This window comes from Mobula birostris, chromosome 11 (assembly GCF_030028105.1).
Source record: "Mobula birostris isolate sMobBir1 chromosome 11, sMobBir1.hap1, whole genome shotgun sequence".
NCBI classification, from domain to species: Eukaryota; Metazoa; Chordata; class Chondrichthyes; order Myliobatiformes; family Myliobatidae; genus Mobula; species Mobula birostris.
The window spans coordinates 77,215,941-77,237,157 of NC_092380.1; the positions used below are offsets into that span (position 1 = coordinate 77,215,941).

At 41.2% G+C, this 21,217-nt stretch overlaps 1 protein-coding gene across 1 annotated transcript; it reads right to left on the minus strand.

The window, feature by feature from the left end:
* Window positions 1-886: 886 nt before the first annotated feature.
* Window positions 887-20,545, minus strand: LOC140204687 (nuclear receptor-interacting protein 3-like). The gene is made up of 6 exons (XM_072271375.1): window positions 20,372-20,545; window positions 12,576-12,758; window positions 8,551-8,633; window positions 3,776-3,915; window positions 2,017-2,069; window positions 887-988 (listed from the first exon to the last, which is right to left on the minus strand). Exons 1-6 carry the CDS (start codon window positions 20,543-20,545, stop codon window positions 887-889), a joined length of 735 nt encoding a protein of 244 aa, XP_072127476.1.
* Window positions 20,546-21,217: the final 672 nt, after the last annotated feature.

Consider the following 21,217-nt stretch of genomic DNA (forward strand, 5'->3'; position numbering starts at 1 on the left):
GGGTCTTCATACACCGTGAATGAAGAGCCTGTTTCGTGTGGATTCTGTTCTTCACTAGCCTACCCAAGTTCCCCCCACTCTCTTGGAGAAATTAACACTTGCCCATCTCACGGAGGATGAAATTCTTTATCTTGAAAGATTGTGAAGACAGGATCATTGGAAGTATACCAAGAGGAAGCAGATAAATATTTGAAAGAGGGGCAATCAGCACTGAACAGGAGATGAAACTGGGCCAGAAATGACATGATCATGTTGAATGGCAAGGCAGGTTGGTGATGTTGGTGAACTACTCCTGTTCCCTTTTCTTGTTTCACTGTGTGTGTGTTTACAGCAGAATGTATACGTTAAGCAGTATCATGTCCATGTAGTTGGAAAAAGGTGCTAGTAGTGAGAGATGAAATTGGAAGCCTTAAGAACTAGGCAGTGGAGAACAGCACACAGATTCTGACCTGATAATTTTCAGCACAGGAAGATCTGACAATGAGATTCTATGATTGAGGATCTCACTTTATGCAACTTTCATGACACCAGGATGTTTTACTGCCATTGAAAGGTAGTTCAGAAATTTCCAGTACCAGTGGCTTTCCAATAAATGGACCCATGGTGACAAACTGATAAAAGATTCTATAATTATTAGAATTACTGCTACTAGTGGCATTTATCACTTTATCACCAATGTCCCTATCAGCTGTCTAAACATCTGTACTATTTTTTTGTCACTTTGCATTATTTAATTAATTCACATCCTCTTCAGCTAGCAAAAAGTCTTCCAAATATTTGGTCCTAGAAGTACATTTATCTTTCATATAAATACAGAATACGTTCAACAAAAGGTTTTACATTTAAACAACCTAGTCTAAATGTAGCTAAATTACTTTCATTGCACTTACCCATCTTCATTCAAACAGCTCTCTGTATTCAGAAATGGAATCTCCTCTTTCTCCTTCTCTCCAAGAATTAAATATTGTTTTTCCATGTCTATTATGCACTAAGTACAAAGCAGAGCAGACACAATTTTGTAATGGATGACCACTTTCCAGGGCCTGAGAAGCTTATTGCTAACCTCAGCTTTCTACTACTGCAACAGGACCTTTCCGAAGCTTCAGAGTTGTTTGGTACAACGTTAACAAATATTCCTTGCTCAATTTCTTGTTGTAAACAAGAATCAGTCTTCAGTTCTTAATACAAATTGCAAGCAGTAATTTGTTTGAAGTTAAAAGGGTATCTGGGTTGGCTACTAAGAGATGTGGTTTGTAAAGTGAAGTGACTGCATTAGCCAAACACAAGACAATGGGCTATGTTAATAGGCCTATATTAACCAGGCACCGTTGTTCTCAGAAGGTTTTAGACCATCTGTATAAATTACTTTGTCCCAACAAATAACACATGCAGATGATATCATCTAGTGGCAAGCAATATAAACATTAGAAAGTATTGAGATTGTTAGAAATGACAAAAAGATGGGGTGACAGAAAGAAGAACTAGAATTCATTCCACAGCCTTCGGTTTCTGCAACGGATGACTCAGTCGTCTGCAATTTGTTGGTACAGTATGTCCTTTTAGTTCATAAGGATTGCACCTGTGTTTTGAAATCCTTTGAAATTCGGATATATTTTGTAAATGAGAAGTCCTCTGAGTGCTAAACATGTGTCAAGAACCATTTGTCTGAATATAAATGTGTATCATTAAAATAAAATAAACTGTTTTAAAGTACTTCATTAACTGGAAATATCTCTTCCTTGGTAGGGAGGGGGTCCCACCATTCAAGAAGTGACTACTTATGAGCTAGAGCTCATAACAGAGACTAGACAGGGAAGTAAGCTAGTCCATGAAGATGGATACAGGATAACCTTCCTATAGTGAGTGTACTCATTGATATCTATATTGGATAGGGCTTAAAATCTTTTCAGTTTAGGGCTTTGAAGACAGAACCCAATGCAATCACAACCTGAGGCTAAAAGGGCACAAAAAATCTCTTCCCAAACCTGATATACACAATGAATGTCATTTTGTTACCTTCAAAGATCTCAATGTCTGTGATCCAAGAGAGAGAATTTTCTTATCATCATCTGTTAATGAGAAAGATAATTGAGTGTGAAACATATTCTGATCAACATTAAATTGGGTAGAAACCTTTTAATAATATAGAACTGGAACAAAGGATTATCACCAAATTATTCCTTATTTCAGTTCCAATGGAAGATCATTAAAGAGAGACTTTTCTTCTCTCTCTCTCCACAGATGCTGAGTGACCTCTCATGTGTTTCTTGCATTTTATGTCTATATTTCATTATCAAGATTAAAACATTGATGATAAAATTTCTTGACAATATCAATTACTAATTGGGCTACCAAATGTAATTTGAAAATTAACAGTCTTCTTTGAGCATAGCTGAAGGACAAAATTCCACACACATTAAATGGAGTGTACAGCAGAAAGAATGTTGTAGTTTTAAAATGAGGCAATTTCTTGCATTAAATTGATAATTAATCTATTACTCTCAGCAATGGAAGATGATTTCTATAGAACATTTTAGCTTTACAGTGAAAGGTTAGCAGTGTAAATGGCAGCACTGATTACAATATATTCCTCACTATTTATTACAATCCTTCTGTTTTGGAGAGTTAGATTTCCTTCAGAACCATACCCAGACAGTATGTATTAGTTGGCTAAGTTTATTTTTAATTTTTGATCTGAGATGTAGAATGAATGACACCTTTTCTAATACACATGCAGAAAAATATATAACAAGATATATTGATCAAAAAAACATGGAATGTAAACATGACTCAAATGAATACCAGACCCCTAATGAAAAATCACCAAATTTAGACTTCTTTCGAGAAAGTGGGCATAGTCATTGAGCAAGTATTGCACCTTGGCTCAGCTAATATAGTCAGGAATCTGACTCCCTAATCAGTGCCAGTGGAGACTTATTACTTGAAACCTTGCAGTTTACAAGCATAGCATTTCACTAAGTTTCTCTCAGATTGTACACTAATCCCTGCAATTTTGGGGTGTGGATTGTGTTCTAAGCAAACAGTCCAATTCACAATTTTCCATAATATGAAGTCATAAAATCTTTGCATGTGCCAAGAAATGTGAGATAAAAAAAATGTGGATTTTGTTTATTTAGTTACTTAAAAAATTCATGAGTGAATTTAATGCTTTACTTCAAATTTTTAGGTAGCAATTTATGAATTCTGTAAGGGCAAATTTCCATTATTCAAACTGCCATAACCCAGGGGTTGTCTGTAATTATTTTACAGGGATATCTGGTGCCAATTGCTTTATTTTCCAGTCCCAGCTGAGGCAGGAGAATATGGCAGTTCTCAGAAAGACTACATGTACCTGATTCAAGTAGTAGATGATAAATTTCGCCATTCAGCATCAACTAATTTCCAAATTCACATTATTTTCCCATTTATCATCACACAAAGACAGTCAAAAGAATGTGTGCACTATCTTGTGTTCATTAAGATGCAGGAACTACATGCTGGGGAATGGAACATTGAACACCTTGTGATCAGGTTAGTCAGGCATGATGAATGTTCTTTCTATCCAATCTCAGTGCATGCCTCAGTTCCAAGAGCTCTCACTTTTGTTATTATTACCCATAGTACCTTTAAATGTGATTAATAACTTCACAACCATTCACAGCAATCTCTGCTAATTATTCACTAGAAACTTAGAACCTATGTAAAAACATAATCTGTTTACAAAATATGTTAGGAAATAGTTTTTTAATAAATTCTTTTAAGTATGAAAACTTACCCACCACAACTGCTGAACACTTAATATTCAGTTGCCCTACAGAAATTGCAATGTTGTCCATTTGGCCAATAACCTTTGACAGAAAGGGCATTCCCATTTTTTCCATTTCATTCCTGTCTGTTTTCACATATTCCTTCAGCCTATGATGAAAATAATGATTTTGAATGTTTTTTTTAAGATCAGAGTAAAATAATATGTTCATTAAATTCTAATGTAAAACAACACAGTTAATACTCTAATAGTGAGGATTAAAAAGTATTCGTAACAAAATGATCCTCGATTACACAATTTTGGAATGCTGCGCAATTCCTGAGATGCCTTAGGTCCCACGCCACCAGGTTCAGGAACAGTTATTACCCTACAACCATGAGGTTCCTGAACCAGTGTGGAAAAGTTTACTCACCACTACTCTGAACTGATCCTATGACCTATGGACTCACTTTCAAGGACTCCTTACAACTCATGTTCTCAGTATTATTTTTATTTGCATAGTTTGTCCTATTTTGCACATTAGTTGCTAGTCAGTCTTTATCGGTTTTTGTATAGTTTATTGTAAAACTCAGTTGTGTTTTTTCTGTAAATGCGGACAAGGTAGGATTTGGCAACATATACTGTATATACTTTGATAATAAATTTACTGTGAACTTTGAATAGGATTGCCTATTTTCAACATATGAATACAGTCATGGGGCTTATTGACGCTCAGCCCTCTTATAGAAATCAAATACTTTAAAAATAAACACTTAATTTGTTTTCGTCTTACCTTTATTTTGCAAGGTATTGTACATTTAGGAAGCGGCAGGGTAGGTATCAATAATAATTAAAATAGACTATCCAAGTGGAATTTCTGTAATCTTGCCAGAAGATGTGTGTGTGCAATGTGTGTCCTTGGGTAACAGGAGAGATCATGACACACTTTTTTATGGCCATCCGCATATTTTCCTTTAAAAGGAAGAATTTGTGGACAATCTCTGACACAAAACTCTAGATTAAGTAATTCACGCATGAAAACAATGAACCCACCTGTGGTTGGCCCAGAATGTTAATAATCATTAAATCAAGACGCAAAGCCCCGATAGTGTGCCTGCTGCAATCTAAAGACCTGTGCTAACCAACTGGTAGGAGTGTTCATGGACATCTTTGACCTCACCTACTTCAAAAGGGTAACAATCATACTGGTGCTGAAGGAGAACGGGGTGAGCTGCCTCATTGACTATCATCTGATAGCTCTTACATCTACTGTGATAAAATGCTTTGAGAGGTTAGTCCTGGACAGAGTTAACTCCTGCCTGAGCAAAGACCTGGACCCCATGCAACTTGCCTAACACCACAACAGGTCTACAACACATGCAATGTTACTGGCTCTCCACTGGGCTTTGGACTACCTGGACAACTGTAATGCCGACGTCAGGCTGCTGTTTATTGATTACAGCACGGTAATCAACACCATCAGCGCGTCAGTACTGATCAACTATCTTCAAATCTGAGCCTCTGTACCACCTTTGCAACTAGATTCTTGTCTTCCTCATCAGGAGACCACAGTCAGTTTGGATTGGTGATAACATGTCCTGCTTGTTGATAATCAACACAAGCACTCCTCAATGATGCCTGCTTATCCCACTGTTCTACACTCTGTAAACTCATGACTGTGTGGTTAGGCACAGCTGAACCGACATCTATATACTCGCCGATGATAAAGCAGCTGTTGGCAAAATCTCAGATTGCAATTGGAAGGCTGGTTGAGTGGTGTCACAACAATCACCTTCACTCAATGTCAGCAAGACCAAGGAACTGATTGTGGACTTCAGGAAGGGGATGTCGGGAAAACACACGCTAACTGTCACTGAGGGGTCACCGGTGAGCAGCTTCAAATTCCTGGGCATAAACATCTCAGAGGAACAACTGTCAGCCCAGCATATTGATGCAATCATGACAGAGGCATGCCAGCCTCTATATCTCATTGGGAGTTAGAGTTAGGTCCCCGAACACTCTAACAGGTTTCTACAGATGTACCATAGAGAGCATTCTGTTTTATAAGATTGCTTTTATATTTATATTTATCATGCATTTTTTGTTTTTTAGTTGCTGTTTTTATGCTGCGTCAAATCCAGAGTAACAGTCATTTCTTTCTCCTTTACACTTGAGTACTGGAGAATGACAATAAGCAATCTTGAAACAAACAACAACAGGTCTAAATGGTGTGGAAGGATTGTAAGAGGCCACAGAGGTTTGTGGATTCAGCCAGCTCCATCACAGCCATAAACCTCACTGCTATTTCGGCATTTTCAAAAGGGGGTGCCACAAGAAGGAGACATCCAACATTAAGCGCCGTTGCCATCTGGAATATGCCCACTTGTTACTACTGTCAGGGAGGAGGTACAGGAGCCTGAAGACCACACTCAATGTTTTAAGAAGGGCTTCTTCCCCCCCTGCCATCAGCTTTCTAAACAGCCCATGAACCCATGACTACTACTTCGCTATTCCTTTATTATTGCACTAGTTACTCATTTTTTACTGTAACTTAGAGTAATTTGTTATGCCTGCACTATACTCCTGCCACAAAACGACAAATTTCATGACCATGTCAGTGACAATAAATCTGATTTTGATTCAATGGTTGGATCAAAGCAACTCCAAAATTCAGGAGACTCAATGGCATCCAAATCAAAATGGCCCACCTCACTGGTGATTTTCACCTGCTTGTACATTCACACGCTCCAATGGTATGTTACAAGATGCATTACAATAATTCAGAAATGCTTCTTTGACAGTATCCCACCATCTAGAATGACAAGGCCGCAGGCATCTTGCAGTGCAACATTACCCTCCTCCAGTCAAGCTGCCTCCTGTTGTCGAATGACATTGCTATGGGGCAAAATACTGGAATACTCTCCCCAATGCCACTGTGGCATTTTCACCACAATGAGTTTAGCTCTTCGAGTACGTGACATAGAGAATAAATAAGGAAGACAATAAATGTTATTCTTACCAACAGTGTTCTGAACTCCCCTACAATGGATTTTGGGAGATTGCCAAGGGGAGATTCGCAGCTTTAATGCATAATCAAGGCCAGGGTCCCAGGACCATTGTGTGTGCATGTGCCCATATGGGTATACTGAAGACTGTGGGTGAACGGGGGGGTGTATGATTCGAGTGGCAGGAGAAAGCAACTAGGAAGGGATCAGTGAGCGGGGTTCCAGTTTGGTAATGCACTGCAAAGGATCAGTTGTTCCAGGATTGCCTGACAATGACAACTCCTCAGCCAACCTCATCTACTTTCTCCACAGTTCTCCCAAAGTATCACTGCATAGGGAATATTGGGTAAAATCACCCAGGAATTGAAAGGCATAATATTTAACTCTGTGCGTTAGTAATTGCACATTGCTGAAGTGAAGCATCACTTTGCAATCAAATATCTGGGCCCCAAAGACGTTTTGTGTCCACCAGATCAAATGTAGATTTTACATTCCTGTGATAGAAGATTGGCACTACAGTCACTGCTTCCTGATTTACTCAGCAGCCCTGGTTGCATACTATTAATGAATCAGGAGCATTTGTTTTGTATTTTTAATAATACTATTAGAATCAAAATCAGAATTAGGTTAATTATCACCAACATGTTGTGAAATTTATTAACTTAGCAGCAGCAGGTCAATGTAATACATAATAGAGAAGGAAAAAAATAAAAGTAAATAAGTAAATGAATAATAGTATATGTATATTGAATAGATTAAATATTGTGTAAAAACAGAAATATAAAAAAAGTGAGGAGGTGTTCATGGGTTCAATGTCCATTGAGGAATTAGATGGCAGAGTGGAAGAAGCTGTTCCTGAATTGCTGAGTGTGTGCCTTCAGGCTTCTGTACCTCCTCCCTGATGGTGACAGTGAGAAAAGGGCATGCCCTGGGTGCTGAGGGTCCTTAATAATGGACACTGCCTTTCTGAAACACTGCTCTTTGAGGATGTCCTGAGTACTTTGTAAGCTAGTACCCAAGATGGAGCCGATTAAATTTACGACCCTCTGCAGCTTCTTTCGGTCCTGTGCAGTGCCCACTCCCCCCCCCCATACCAGGCAGTGATACCCCTGTCCTTACAACATATCAAATTCATAATGGAGTCACAAGACTGTAGATAGTATAGTCTGTGCACAAACCAAACTGTTGGAGGGACTGAGTGGGTCAAGTGCCCTCTGTCAAAGGTAAGAGTCCTGATGCTGCTTGACCTACTGAGTTCCCACAGCAGTTTGTTTTATTGCATTAAAATTTGTAATGTATGCAATTGTGAAATTCAGTTCCAAAGCATATTCCAACTTGGCACACTGAATGACAGGCTCTGCTATAATTTACCTCCAAATGAATTAAATTTTCCACCGGTCGAAATGCTAAATCAGGAAAAAATCCAATTGTGCTACTCAATGATGCAGCAGATGCTTTCACTTTTACTGCAATGGTGTTTTCCTTCTTTTCTGTTTCCCACAGTCTGTCATACAGTAATATTATTGTATAGTCTTTTCAAATGTTATCATAAACATCTTTTGAGAATGGCTACTCCTATTTCTGATGTGTTTCTGCTTACGTTACAAATCCCAACAGGTCTCCAGCCAGGACAGCTCATTATTCCAACCATCTGTGCTGACGTCTGTACATTCACACTACAGATATTCCCATCCCATCACACGGGGGGAAAAAACACAGTTCATTCCAATAAAACATGTGGTTTATTTGTTGCAGCACCATGTCTGAAGGAGGAAGTATAAGAAATGCATGATGACTTACCCTAGTTTATCCACACAGGCAGATGAAATGAGATTATTTTGAGAGCCGGTGTCAATCTGTAATTTCATCTCTAATCCAGCACACTTAAAAAATTGAAAACAGGTTTAGAACCATCCAAGGCAAATTGCAAAGCCAATAGTATTATTGCAGCAACCCAGATACAGTCTGGGCCCTCGGTGCTGTCTTTATAGAGTTTCTATGCTCTCCCTGAGAACGTGGGGGGTGGGGTGGTGGTTTGCCAGGTACTCTAGTTTTTCACAACATCCTAAAATTGTTCAGGTTGGCAGGTTAATTGGGCACTGTAAACGCTGGTGTGTAGGTGAGATGTGGAATCTAACAGGGGTTATCTAAGAAAGAATGAGCTGACGTTGGGAGAGGGTTCATGAGGGGTTCATAAAAATGATTCCAGGATTGAAAAGCTTGTCATATGAGGAGCGTTTGATGGCTCTGGGTCTCTACTCACTGAAATTCAGAAGAATGAGGGGTGACCTCGTTGAAACCTATCGAATATTTCCTTTATAATTATCATGGAAAAGGATAGAATCAAAGAGGACAGGAAAATTTTTAATTGGGGAAAGGCAAATTATGAGGCTATAAGGCTAGAACTTGCGGGTGTGAATTGGGATGATGTTTTTGCAGGGAAATGTACTATGGACATGTGGTTGATGTTTAGAGATCTCTTGCGGGATGTAAGGGATAAATTTGTCCCGGTGAGGAAGATAAAGAATGGGAGGGTGAAGGAACCATGGGTGACAAGTGAGGTGGAAAATCTAGTCAGGAGGAAGAAGGCAGCATACATGAGGTTTAGGAAGCAAGGATCAGCTGGGTCTGTTGAGGAATATAGGGAAGCAAGAAAAGAGCTTAAGAAGGGGCTGAGAAGAGCAAGAAGGGGGCATGAGAAGGCCTTGGCGAGTAGGGTAAAGGAAAACCCCAAGGCATTCTTCAATTATGTGAAGAAAAAAAGAATGACAGGAGTGAAGGTAGGACCGATTAGAGATAAAGGTGGGAAGATGTGCCTGGAGACTGTGGAAGTGAGCGAGATCCTCAATGAATACTTCTCTTCGGTATTCACCAATGAGAGGGAACTTGATGATGGTGAGGACAATATGAGTGAGGTTGATGTTCTGGAGCATGTTGATATTAAGGGAGAGGAGGTGTTGGGAGTTGTTAAAATACATTAGGACAGATAAGTCCCCGGGGCCTGACGGAATATTCCCCAGGCTGCTCCACGAGGCGAGAGAAGAGATTGTTGAGCCTCTGGCTAGGATCTTTATGTCCTCGTTGTCCATGGGAATGGTACCGGAGGATTGGAGGGAGGCGAATGTTGTTCCCTCGTTCAAAAAAAGTAGTAGGGATAGTCCGGGTAATTATAGACCAGTGAGCCTTACGTCTGTGGTGGGAAAGCTGTTGGAAAAGAGTGTTAGAGATAGGATCTATAGGCATTTAGAGAATCATGGTCTGATCAGGGACAGTCAGCATGGCTTTGTGAAGGGAAGAACGTGTCTAACAAGCCTGATAGAGTTCTTTGAGGAGGTGACCAGGCATATAGATGAGGGTAGTGCAGTGGATGTGATCTATATGGATTTTAGTAAGGCATTTGACAAGGTTCCACACGGTAGGCTTATTCAGAAAGTTAGAAGGCATGGGATCCAGGGAAGTTTGGCCAGGTGGATTCAGAATTGGCTTGCCTGCAGAAGGCAGAGGGTGGTGGTGGAGGGAGTACATTCAGATTGGAGGATTGTGACTAGTGGTGTCCCACAAGGATCTGTTCTGGGACCTCTACTTTTCGTGATTTTTATTAACGACCTGGATGTGGGGGTAGAAGGGTGGGTTGGCAAGTTTGCAGATGACACAAAGGTTGGTGGTGTTGTAGATAGTGTAGAGGATTGTCAAAGATTGCAGGGAGACATTGATAGGATGCAGAAGTGGGCTGAGAAGTGGCAGATGGAGTTCAACCCGGAGAAGTGTGAGGTGGTACACTTTGGAAGGACAAACTCCAAGGCAGAGTACAAAGTAAATGGCAGGATACTTGGTAGTGTGGAGGAGCAGAGGGATCTGGGGGTACATGTTCACAGATCCCTGAAAGTTGCCTCACAGGTGGATAAGGTAGTTAAGAAAGCTTATGGAGTGTTAGCTTTCATAAGTCGAGGGATAGAGTTTAAGAGTCACGATGTAATGATGCAGCTCTATAAAACTCTGGTTAGGCCACACTTGGAGTATTGTGTCCAGTTCTGGTCACCTCACTATAGGAAGGATGTGGAAGCATTGGAAAGGGTACAGAGGAGATTTACCAGGATGCTGCCTGGTTTAGAAAGTATGCATTATGATCAGAGATTAAGGGAGCTAGGGCTCTACTCTTTGGAGAGAAGGAGGATGAGAGGAGACATGATAGAGGTGTACAAGATAATAAGAGGAATAGATAGAGTGGATAGCCAGCGCCTCTTCCCCAGGGCACCACTGCTCAATACAAGAGGACATGGCTTTAAGGTAAGGGGTGGGAATTTCAAGGGGGATATTAGAGGAAGGTTTTTTACTCAGAGAGTGGTTGGTGCGTGGAATGCACTGCCTGAGTCAGTGGTGGAGGCAGATACACTAGTGAAGTTTAAGAGACTACTAGACAGGTATATGGAGGAATCTAAGGTGGGGGCTTATATGGGAGGCAGGGTTTGAGGGTCAGCACAACATTGTGGGCCGAAGGGCCTGTACTGTGCTGTACTATTCTATGTTCTATGTTCTATGAAAGGCCTCAATAGAATGGATGTGGAGAGGATGTTTCCTATGGTGGGGGAGTCTAAGACCAGAGAACACAGCCTCAGAATAGAGAGGCATCCTTTTAGAATGGAGATGAGGAGGAATTCCTTAGCCGGAGAGTGATGAATCTGTGGAATTCATTGCCTCAGGCAGCTGTGGAGACCTAATCATCGGGTATATTTTAGGCAGAGGTTGATAGATTCTTGATTAGTCAGGGCATGAAGGGATACAGGGGGAAGGCAGGAGATTGGGGCTGAGAGGGAAAATGGATCAGCCATGATGAAATAGCAGAGCAGACTCGATGGGCCAAGTGGCCTAATTCTGCTCCTATATCTTATGATGTTATAGGTGGGAGCCAGTTGATGGGAATGTGGGATGATTAAAATGGGTTAGGGTAGAATAATTGTAAAAATAGGTGCCTAATGATCAACGTTGACTCAGACTGGAGGGCCTGTGCCTGTGCTGTATCTCTCCGTGACACCACGACAAGGCTGCAATAATGATAAGCAGACTCATAACTCATGCAGCACTAATTGTACCAAGCATTAGCAAACTGTAAATCAGGAGTGTTCTTCATCTTAGAACAGAGAGCTGAACTTAGGTGCCACAATTAATGACTGGGTTGTCTATAATTAAAACAGCTTGTGATCAGTCAGGATTCTGATTAAGATTCAGACATCACAGGAATTGAGAGTCTCTTTGTACTATGGGGTATTGTTACTCGTAAGTGGTAATTCACCCCTTGAGATACCTTCTCTTATCCCTCTGTAATATAATTTATCGTTGGGATATGGAAAATAGGTGATTAGAATAAAAGTAGTATTATATCTGCAAGGATAAATAATGTGTTAGTGAGACCACATACAAATTGGAAAATCATCAACTGCTGTACCATAGTAGATAATAAAGAGACATGCTGGTTTGTCTTTCCATTTTTAGACACTGACATGACTGAAGTAGAATTACTATTTTCATAAATGGAACCATATACAAAGCTTATTTTAAATTGGTTGGCTGATAATTCAAGATCCAAGTGCATTCATTATCAAAGAATGTATAAATTATACAACTTTGAGATTTGCTTGCTCAGAGGTAGCCACAAAGCAAGAAACCTGAAAGAACCCAATTAAAGAATGAAAAAAGAATAAAACTAAAAATAAAAGACTAACATCTGATGCGCAAGAAAAAAAAACACAAAGCATGCAAACAATCAAAGCGAACAACAACATTCCGAACCAAAATAATGTCATACATTTTAAGGAATACAAAATTACCTTGCAACACACAAATATCAGATCATCATCACCATGAGCTCTGTGAAATTCCTGTTTAATCTGATGGAAGCTATTGCTCTGCATCGGAAATGAATCATTAGAAGGCCAAGTCCCTCGATTGTTGGCTCGAAGTTTTGACAAGTTGCTTTCTAACAAACGTCTCTGCAAAATGTTGTGTGGTTGCTAAAATAAAATTTCAAAAATTATAATCAATACAGTTAGCATGATTTTGACACTCTGAACATCTATAGTAAACAAATGGATCAGATTAATTCCCAAGTTGTGATTTCCCCTCTAGGGGGAGTTTAAGTGAATAGGATCTATACTGTCAAGTTTAGATGAAGCTGAAATGTCCAAAACTCTAATGGGACTTGACAGGGCAGATACTGCTTCTCTTGGCTAGGATGTTTACCACCATGGATTCTACACACTAAGACATCATTATCTCAAAATGAAGGACAGGCCTTCAAAACAAGGATAAGAGGAAATTTCTTCACCCAGGGGTGGTGTATCTTCTGAGCCAAAGATGCCTATGGAGACTTAATGACTGTGTATATTAAAGAAAGAGGTTAATATAATAGCATTTTAGATATTAAGGGAATCAAGGGATATTGTGTTTATGGGTGCTTTAGAGTGGCTCTGATATAAAAGATAAGTCATTATTGAAAAGAGGATTAAGCATGATGGGTTGAAACATCCGTTTCTTATGCTCTTTAAAGTTCAAATTGCTAAAATAAAAGGATGTTTGGGTAGCTTTTGTGGAACACCTGCACTCAGTCTACAAACATGCTTTGTGTTTTTTGATGCCTTCCAGTTCATCTCCCCCTTTCACTCTGACCTGTCTTTTGTTGGCCTTCTGCATTGTACATTGAGACTCAATGTGTGCTCTGGGGGGAGATACAGTGTTGGGGGGAGAGAGAGAGGAGCAAAGGAAGAAATCTGCTACATTTGCCTATCTGCCCATCTGCAAGGTATCAGACTGACAGGTATGGTTGACTCTGAAGCAAGCCACACAATTGAACCATGGCCACCTTCTTGAAATGGAGGAAGAACAAAACCAGATGGACCATTTGACATGAATGGTAGCACCAAGTTCAATCAGCCCAACCAGCCTTGAAAGGTCCTCCTCATATACACTTGGGATTTAGTTTCCAAATTAGGGAACTAATTGAACAAATTGGGAACAGCAATTGACCATCTGGGTTGTTGATCTATCATTCATTAAGATCATAGGTGACCACTATGGCTGGGAGTTCGGTGGGAAAAATGGCCTTGGAACTCCTCAATAGTGAGCCCCCATGAAGTCTCCCAACATTAAGTCAAACGCGAGCAACAAAACCTACTCCTGATTATCATCCACTGCTGCCTCTCAGGTAATGAATCATTGTACCTCCAAGTTGAGCACTACTTGATACAAGCAAGGGCACAGAATGTTCTTAGACTGTGGACATTTAACAGATCTGCCAGTTCAAACTGGTGGTCCACAGTATCCAGGAGGTACTGTGGACCACCAGTAGCAGAAACATATGTCACCACAATCTAACCACACGGCCTGATACAACCCTCACTATACAGGACCAGGTGTGTATACAACAGCAGAAACAACAATCAACAAACAGAGGGATGTGATCTTAAAACCAACAGATTGAATCAAAACTCTGCAGTTCCAACATGCCTAGATGTAGATGTAGGGGGACTGATGGATGTCAATTAAACAGCTATCAGAAGAAGATTCCAAGGACACTCCATCCTTGTAGAAGCCCATGGCATAATTGTTAAAGACAAAGTTTTCGCAATAATTTTCAGTGGTCATATCCAGCAGATGACTCATCCTGAGATCTGCACTATCACAGAACCCACTCTTCAGTCAACTTGATTCACTTCATATCATATAAACATGGCTGAGGGCATGGGATACGGCAAAGGCAATGGGATCAAACAACTTCCCTACCATGGGAGTGAAGACCTGTCCTCTTCACCCAAGCCAGGACCTCTCACAGCCTCGACATAAAGAGCAGAATTCTACCAGTGAGGAGACAGTAACTGCTCCTGATATCAAGGCAGTATTCAAATTAATGATTCACCAAGGACCCTTTAAAAAAGTATAATAGATATCAAGAGAAAATTGTTGTTAGTGGCTGTACCATGCCTTACACGAAGGAAGATGGTTGTGATTGCTGGAGGTCATTCACTCTATCCACACTACTTTCTTCTGCTTCATCAATGATCTGCCTTCCACGAGAACGTCAGAAGTGGAAATGGTTGCTGATGATTGCACAATGCTTCCATCCATTTTGAACTCCCCGGCAAACAAAGGAGCAAGACAACATTCAGGTATGGATTAAGTAGCACATGTCATTTGTGCCAATAAGTGCTAGACTTTTATCATCAAGGAAATAGATAAACAGCTACCTTTAGTATTCAATAGCATTGCCATCAATGAGTATTTCACCAACAGCACACTGGGGAATAGCAATGACTATTAATGCAGGTGGAGCAGCCACACTAATACTGTGACTAAAGGAAAGAGAATCAGAATTGAAGTCTGAGGTCAATGACCTTGTAGTCAGAACCTTAAGCCTCAATATTCTGCTTTACTTAATCTACATTGGGGTTAACTCCACACTTTAAGAAAGGAGGGAGGTGAAAGACAGAAAGTTATAGACCATTTAGCTTGACTTCAGTGGTTGGTAAGATGTTGGAGTTCATTATTAAGAATGAGGTTTCAGATACTCCGAGGCACATGATAAAATAGGCCAAAGTTGGCATGGTTCCCTTTGGGGTAAATATTGCCTTACGAATCTGTTGGAATTCTTTGAGGAAATAGCAGGTAGGATAGTCAAAGCAGAGTCCATGGATGTTATTTACTTGGATTTTCAGAAGGCCCATGACAAGGTACCATACATTAGGATGCTAAACAAGATAGTAGCCCATGGTATTACAGGAAAGATATTAGCATGAATAGAAGATTGGCAAAGAGTGGCAATAAAGGAGGTCCTTTATAGTTGGCTGCCGATGACTGCTGGTGCTCCACAGGGGTTGGTGTTGGGACTGCTCCTTTTCATGTTATATGTTAATGATCTGGATGATGGAATTGATAGCAAGGTTGCAGATGATACAAAGGTAAGTGAAGGGGCAGGCAATGTTGAGAGATCAGGGAGTCTGCAGAGGACATGGACATATTAGGAGACTGGGCAAAGAAGTGACAGATGAATACAGTGTAGGGAAGTGTATGGTCATAAGTCTTTGGTAGAAGGAATAAAGGCATAGACTATTTTCTAAACAGAGAGCTAATTCAGAAATCGAGGATGCAAAGGGACTTGGAGCCTTAGTGCAGCACTCCCTAAAGGCTAACTTGCAGGTTAAGTGGGCAGTCAGGAAGACAAATGCAATGATAACATTCACTTCTAAAGGACTAAGATATGCAAGCAAAGATATAATGGTGAGGCTTTATAAGGCATTTGTCAGACTGTATCTCAAATATTGTGAGCATTTTGGGCTCCTTATCTAAGAAAGAATGTGCTGGCATTGGAGAGGTTCCAGGGAAGGTTTATGAGAATGATGCTGGGAATGAAAGGGTTAACACACGGGAACCATCTGATAGCTTTGGGCCTTTACTCACTGGAGTTTAGAAGAATGGAACCTACCGAATATTGAAAGGCTAAGTACAGAGCAGACTTGGAGAGGATGTTTCCTATACTGGGCAAGTCTAGGACCAGAGGTACAGCCTCAGAGTACAAGGATGTCTCTTTAGCACAGAGATGAGGAGGTACTTCCTAGCCAGTGTGAATCTGTGGAATTCATTGCCACAAATGGTTGTGAGCAAGTCTTTGGGTATATTTACAGCGGAGGTTGATGGGTTCTTGATTATTAAGGGCATCAAAAGGTTAGATAGATAGATGGAAACTTTATTGATCCTAAAGGAAATTACAATGTCACAGTCACATACCAAGGGCAAAGTTATAAATATTAGAAGAGAAGTAGAAAGAATAAAAAATAAGTTACTTCAAACAGTCTAACAGGAGGGGTCATCACTTCCTCGGCTATAGGTTGACTCATTATAGAGCCTAATGGCCGAGGGTAAGAATGACCTCATTAAATGCTCTTTGGAGCAGCATGGTTGTCTTAGTCTATTTCTAAAAGTGCTTCTCTGTTCAGAGAAGGTGGCATGCAGAGGGTGAGAGACATTGTCCAGAATTGCCAGGATTTTCCGTAGGGTCCTTTGTTCTACCACAGCCTCCAGTGTGTCCAGTTTGACACCTATAACAGAGCCAGCCTTTCTAATCAGTTTATTGAGCCTTTTGACATCACCCGTGTTGATGCCATTGCCCCAGTACACCACCACATAGAAGTTTGTACTGGTGACAACAGACTGGTAGAACATGTGAAAGAGAGGCCTGCATACTCCAAAGGACCTTAGCCTCCTCAGGAAGTAGAGGCAACTCTGCCCCTTCTTGGACAGAGCCTCTGTGTTGGTGCTCCACTCAAGTCTGTTATCCAGGTGGATCCCCAGGGACTTGTAGGTCCTCTCTACATCCAGATCCTCATCGTCAATAGTAACAGGGAGCAATGCAGGCTTAGTCTTCCTAAAGTCCATCACCATCTCCTTTGTCTTACTGATGTTGAACTGCAGGTGATTCAGCTTGCACCATTTGACAAAGTCCTCCTCCAAGGCCCTGTATTTATCCTCCCATCCTCCCTTAATATACCCAACTATTACTGAGTCATCAGAATCTCTGCAGATGACATGACTCAGTGTTGTATCTAAGGTCCGAGGTATATAGGGTAAGCAGGAAGGCAGCCAATACAGTCCACTGTGGGGCCCCAGTGCTGCTTATAGCCATGTCTGACACACAGCTCTGAAGCCTCACTGTGGTCTGCCAGTCAGGTAGTCCATCATCCAGGATACAACTGTAGTGCCAGTCTGCACTGAACAGAGTTTTTCCCCTAGCAACAAGGGCTGTATGGTATTATAGGCACCTGAGAAATCAAAAAACATGATCCTCACAGTGCTGCCCTGCTTATCAAAGTAGGAGTAGGCTCTGTTTAACAGATAGCTGACATCATCATCGACTCCAATGTGCTCCTGGTAGGCAAACTGCAGGGGATTGAGGGGTGATCTGACCAGGGGTCAGAGGTGGGCCAGGAGCAGCCTCTCCAGGGTCTTCATGATGTGTGAGGTCTCGGGTACTGGGACCACACATAATGTTTTCAATTCAGGTTACAGGGAGAAGGCAGGAGAGTGGTGTTGAGGGGGAAAATAAATCAGAAGTAATCAAATGATAGAGAGCAGAGCAGACTCAATGGCCTAATTCTGCTCTTATGCCTTATGGTCTTAACCCTTAAAATAAGTGAATTAGTGAAACTAAAAATTAAATTGTCTGGTGTGACTATCAATAAAATGTCCTCAATGTGCCAAACAAGTAGGTTTCAGCCTTTGAATCTGCCTTGAGCACAGATTTACCAACATTCTGGTAATGGTATTTAGATTAAATGTGGATATTTCCTCAAGGACAAATTCTCTTTGGAAAAAAAAACAGAACATTCCAACCAGCCTGTGGGAATCCCTAGCCCATGACCACTTAAAATAGAGAAGGAACTTTCAGGATGACATTGAAAATGCTTTGTTGGGCATGTGCAGTATCCCAGCAAAAAAAACAGTAGTACAACACTCCTCTTTTACACACATCCACCCACCTGCCCAACAACCAACTCTCTCTCTCACTCTCACTCTCACACAGAGTTTGCAAAGCCCATATTGACTTCATCATTCTTTTCAGAATACATGCAACTGGCTAGTCATTCTAGACCCTGAAAGACTACCTTGGAAAGAACATAAGAGTATAACCAGAATTTATAGGCTTCACTGCACATTAGTAATAATGCACAAGCAGATTTCAAGCATTGGATTCTAACCATTACAACTCTGAACTGGTTTAAGTGGTGTATTAAATATAAGAGGGTATATTTTCCTATATGGTAGGAGTCTTAATGAGACTAAAACACTGTGAATGGTAGAGTTTTGGGGGACAATTGAAAAAGAGAGGGACTTTTGGGTACAGGTCCATTGATCCTGGAAGGTAGCCACACAGGTAGATAATGTATCCAGGAAGGTATTTGGTTTACTAGCTGTAGTTAGATGGGGAACTCAATACAGAAGCAACTGGAGTACCATGTGCAGTTCCAGTCACCATGTTAAAGGAATGATGTGATCATGCTGGAGAGAGTACAACGATTCACCAGGGTGTTACTTGGGGTAGAGCATTTCAATTATGAGGAGAGATACCAGTTGCTAGGTCTGTTCTCCCTAGAGTGTAGGGGATTAAGATGGGACACGATTGAGGAATATGAAATTCTGATGGTATTAGGTATACTGGTGTATATATACATACAGTAGGTCCAGGATTCCACAACCTATGGACTCAATTTTAAAGGCTCTGCAGCTCATGTTCTCTACATTTATTGCTTATTTATTATTATTATTTATTATTATTATTTATTTTTGCATTTGCATCTGCACCATTTGTTGTTTTTTGCACATTGCTTGTACATCCTACCTTCTCTGTCGTCCTGTGCAGGTTTTCACCAACTCTATGATGTTTCTTTCTATTTACTGTGTGTGTCTGCAGGAAAATGAATCTCAGGGTTGTATCTGATGACATAGATGTACTCTGATAATACATTTACTTTGAACTTTGCTGGAAACTTTTCTCCATTTCAGAGGACATAGATTTAGGGCCTGGGGAAGAGATAGATTTAGGGCAAGAAGGAAGACATTTGGAGGGGATACAAGGGCAACCTTCTTCACTCAGTGAGCTATACTTCGATGGATCAATATATCGGGCTTCAGAGAATTTTAACCACCGACAATGCTGTAAACCACACAACAAACAATATGTATTATTATGTATTGCATCGCCCTGCTACCGCAAAGTTAACAAATTTCACGACATATGCCGGTGATATTGAGCTAGATTTCTGATTCTGATATCGATATCCCTCCTATTACACCCGCGTCTCGTTTTTTTTCTCCTTAATTTTGGCATTGTGCTCATTAGTCCAATCGAATAATGGCAACATGCCCAACATCAATCGGAAAGGAACAGTAGATTTGTTTTAATACTTGGTTTATTCCCGATAAATGAATACTCAGTGAAACAAATACTTTAATTATACTGACCCGAGAGACCGCAGATATTGGAATCCGGAGCAAAAACAAACTGCGGAGGAACTCAGCGACATCATCGGTACAGGTGGAGGGTCTCGACCCCAAACGTTCACTGATTTCCCTCCACGGATGAAGCCTGGTTCGCTGAGTTCCTCCAGCGTCCGTTCTCTTTTAATCGATTTAAAACGTTTTCAAGAATCAAAGAGGATATCGGTGCTAGGAAGACTATTTGGCCCATGGTATCTATTCCCCCGGCTTTCTTGCCTCATCTGTGCTATACCTCCGCACCAGTCCTTGTCCCAGAGGGGAACGAGTGAAATTGATTGAGAGCGGCTGGCTTGTGCAATCGTCAGGAACAAGGCATTTTCTACAGAGAATGGACGCGCAAGGTTAGTCCGAAATCCAGAGACTCGGAGTTCATGAAAATCTAATAGCACTCACTCCAGCAGCCTACGGGAGCCGCCGGCAGCCCACAGCCCAGTGAGATACCCCAGGCTGTGGGCACTCCATCGCCTCAGACGCTCATCATATATCGACATACTGAGGAAACTGAGACACGTTCCTCACAATCTGCTCTGTCCGGCTACCCCGCTGACTGGGATCTGTCCAGCATGACGCGGTCACTTACGGTTTCTTTGGATGTGCCCAGTTTTTTGACGCCGTCGAGGGGCAGTAGATCCATCGAGTCTTTATGGATGAACTGAACGGCTTGTTTCATTCGCCTCTGCTGGCGCAGAGAGGCAGCCTCTCGGATATCCATCTGCTGCTGTCGGGTTTCTCTCAGAATGTCCGAGTAGAACATTCCACCGAGGCAAGAAAATTCTCGACGATCAACGAAAATGTTGACGGCAAACGGAAATCTCGGTGACTTCTCTGGGAACCCTCAGGATCTCCAAACAGCAATGAGAAGCACTGCTTAGGCAGCTGGCTTTTAAAGGGACGCCGCTCACCCTCCCGTGATTGACACGCAGGTTCCAGCCCCTGTAAGACGCACGGTTCGGATCTGCAGAAACATCTTCTACCAACCACTCCTCTACTCTTGAACAGAACGTGGGGAAGAAAAGTTGCTTGTCCCCATTTCAGGCCGGCACACGACAGCAATAATACAACCCACCTAAGTGGATATTATTGGAAGGTGAATGAAGATAAAGCCATAAGATATAGGAGCAGAATCAGGCCATTTGGCTCATCGAATCTGCTCTGCCACTTCACCATGGCTGATCCATTTTCCCTCTCAGCCCCAATCTGCTTCCTTCCCCCATAGGTAGAAGATCTATGTTCGTGTTACTGTAATTGATTAAGTTTAATATAAGGCGCTTAATCTATACCCAGCTATCCTCCACTCACTGCATTTTTTCTGGAGAAATTGCCCTGCTTTCATCAGAAATTGCCATAGACTCTGTGTCATTATGGGACCTCTTTCTGAATGAATTGACTTTGTTCCCAGTTCCCATTGAGGGATGCACTCTAGCCC

Excerpts from the sequence above, each read along its gene's own strand:
- LOC140204687 (XM_072271375.1), bottom strand. The coding sequence starts at position 20,545 with ATGTTCTACTCGGACATTCTGAGAGAAACCCGACAGCAGCAGATGGAT. Across the intron at positions 12,759-20,371 it reads TGGGCACATCCAAAGAAACC|CAACCACACAACATTTTGCA; the intron begins GTAAGTGACCGC and ends ATTTTATTTTAG. Across the intron at positions 2,070-3,775 it reads GTGTTCAGCAGTTGTGGTGG|ATGATGATAAGAAAATTCTC; the intron begins GTAAGTTTTCAT and ends TCTCATTAACAG.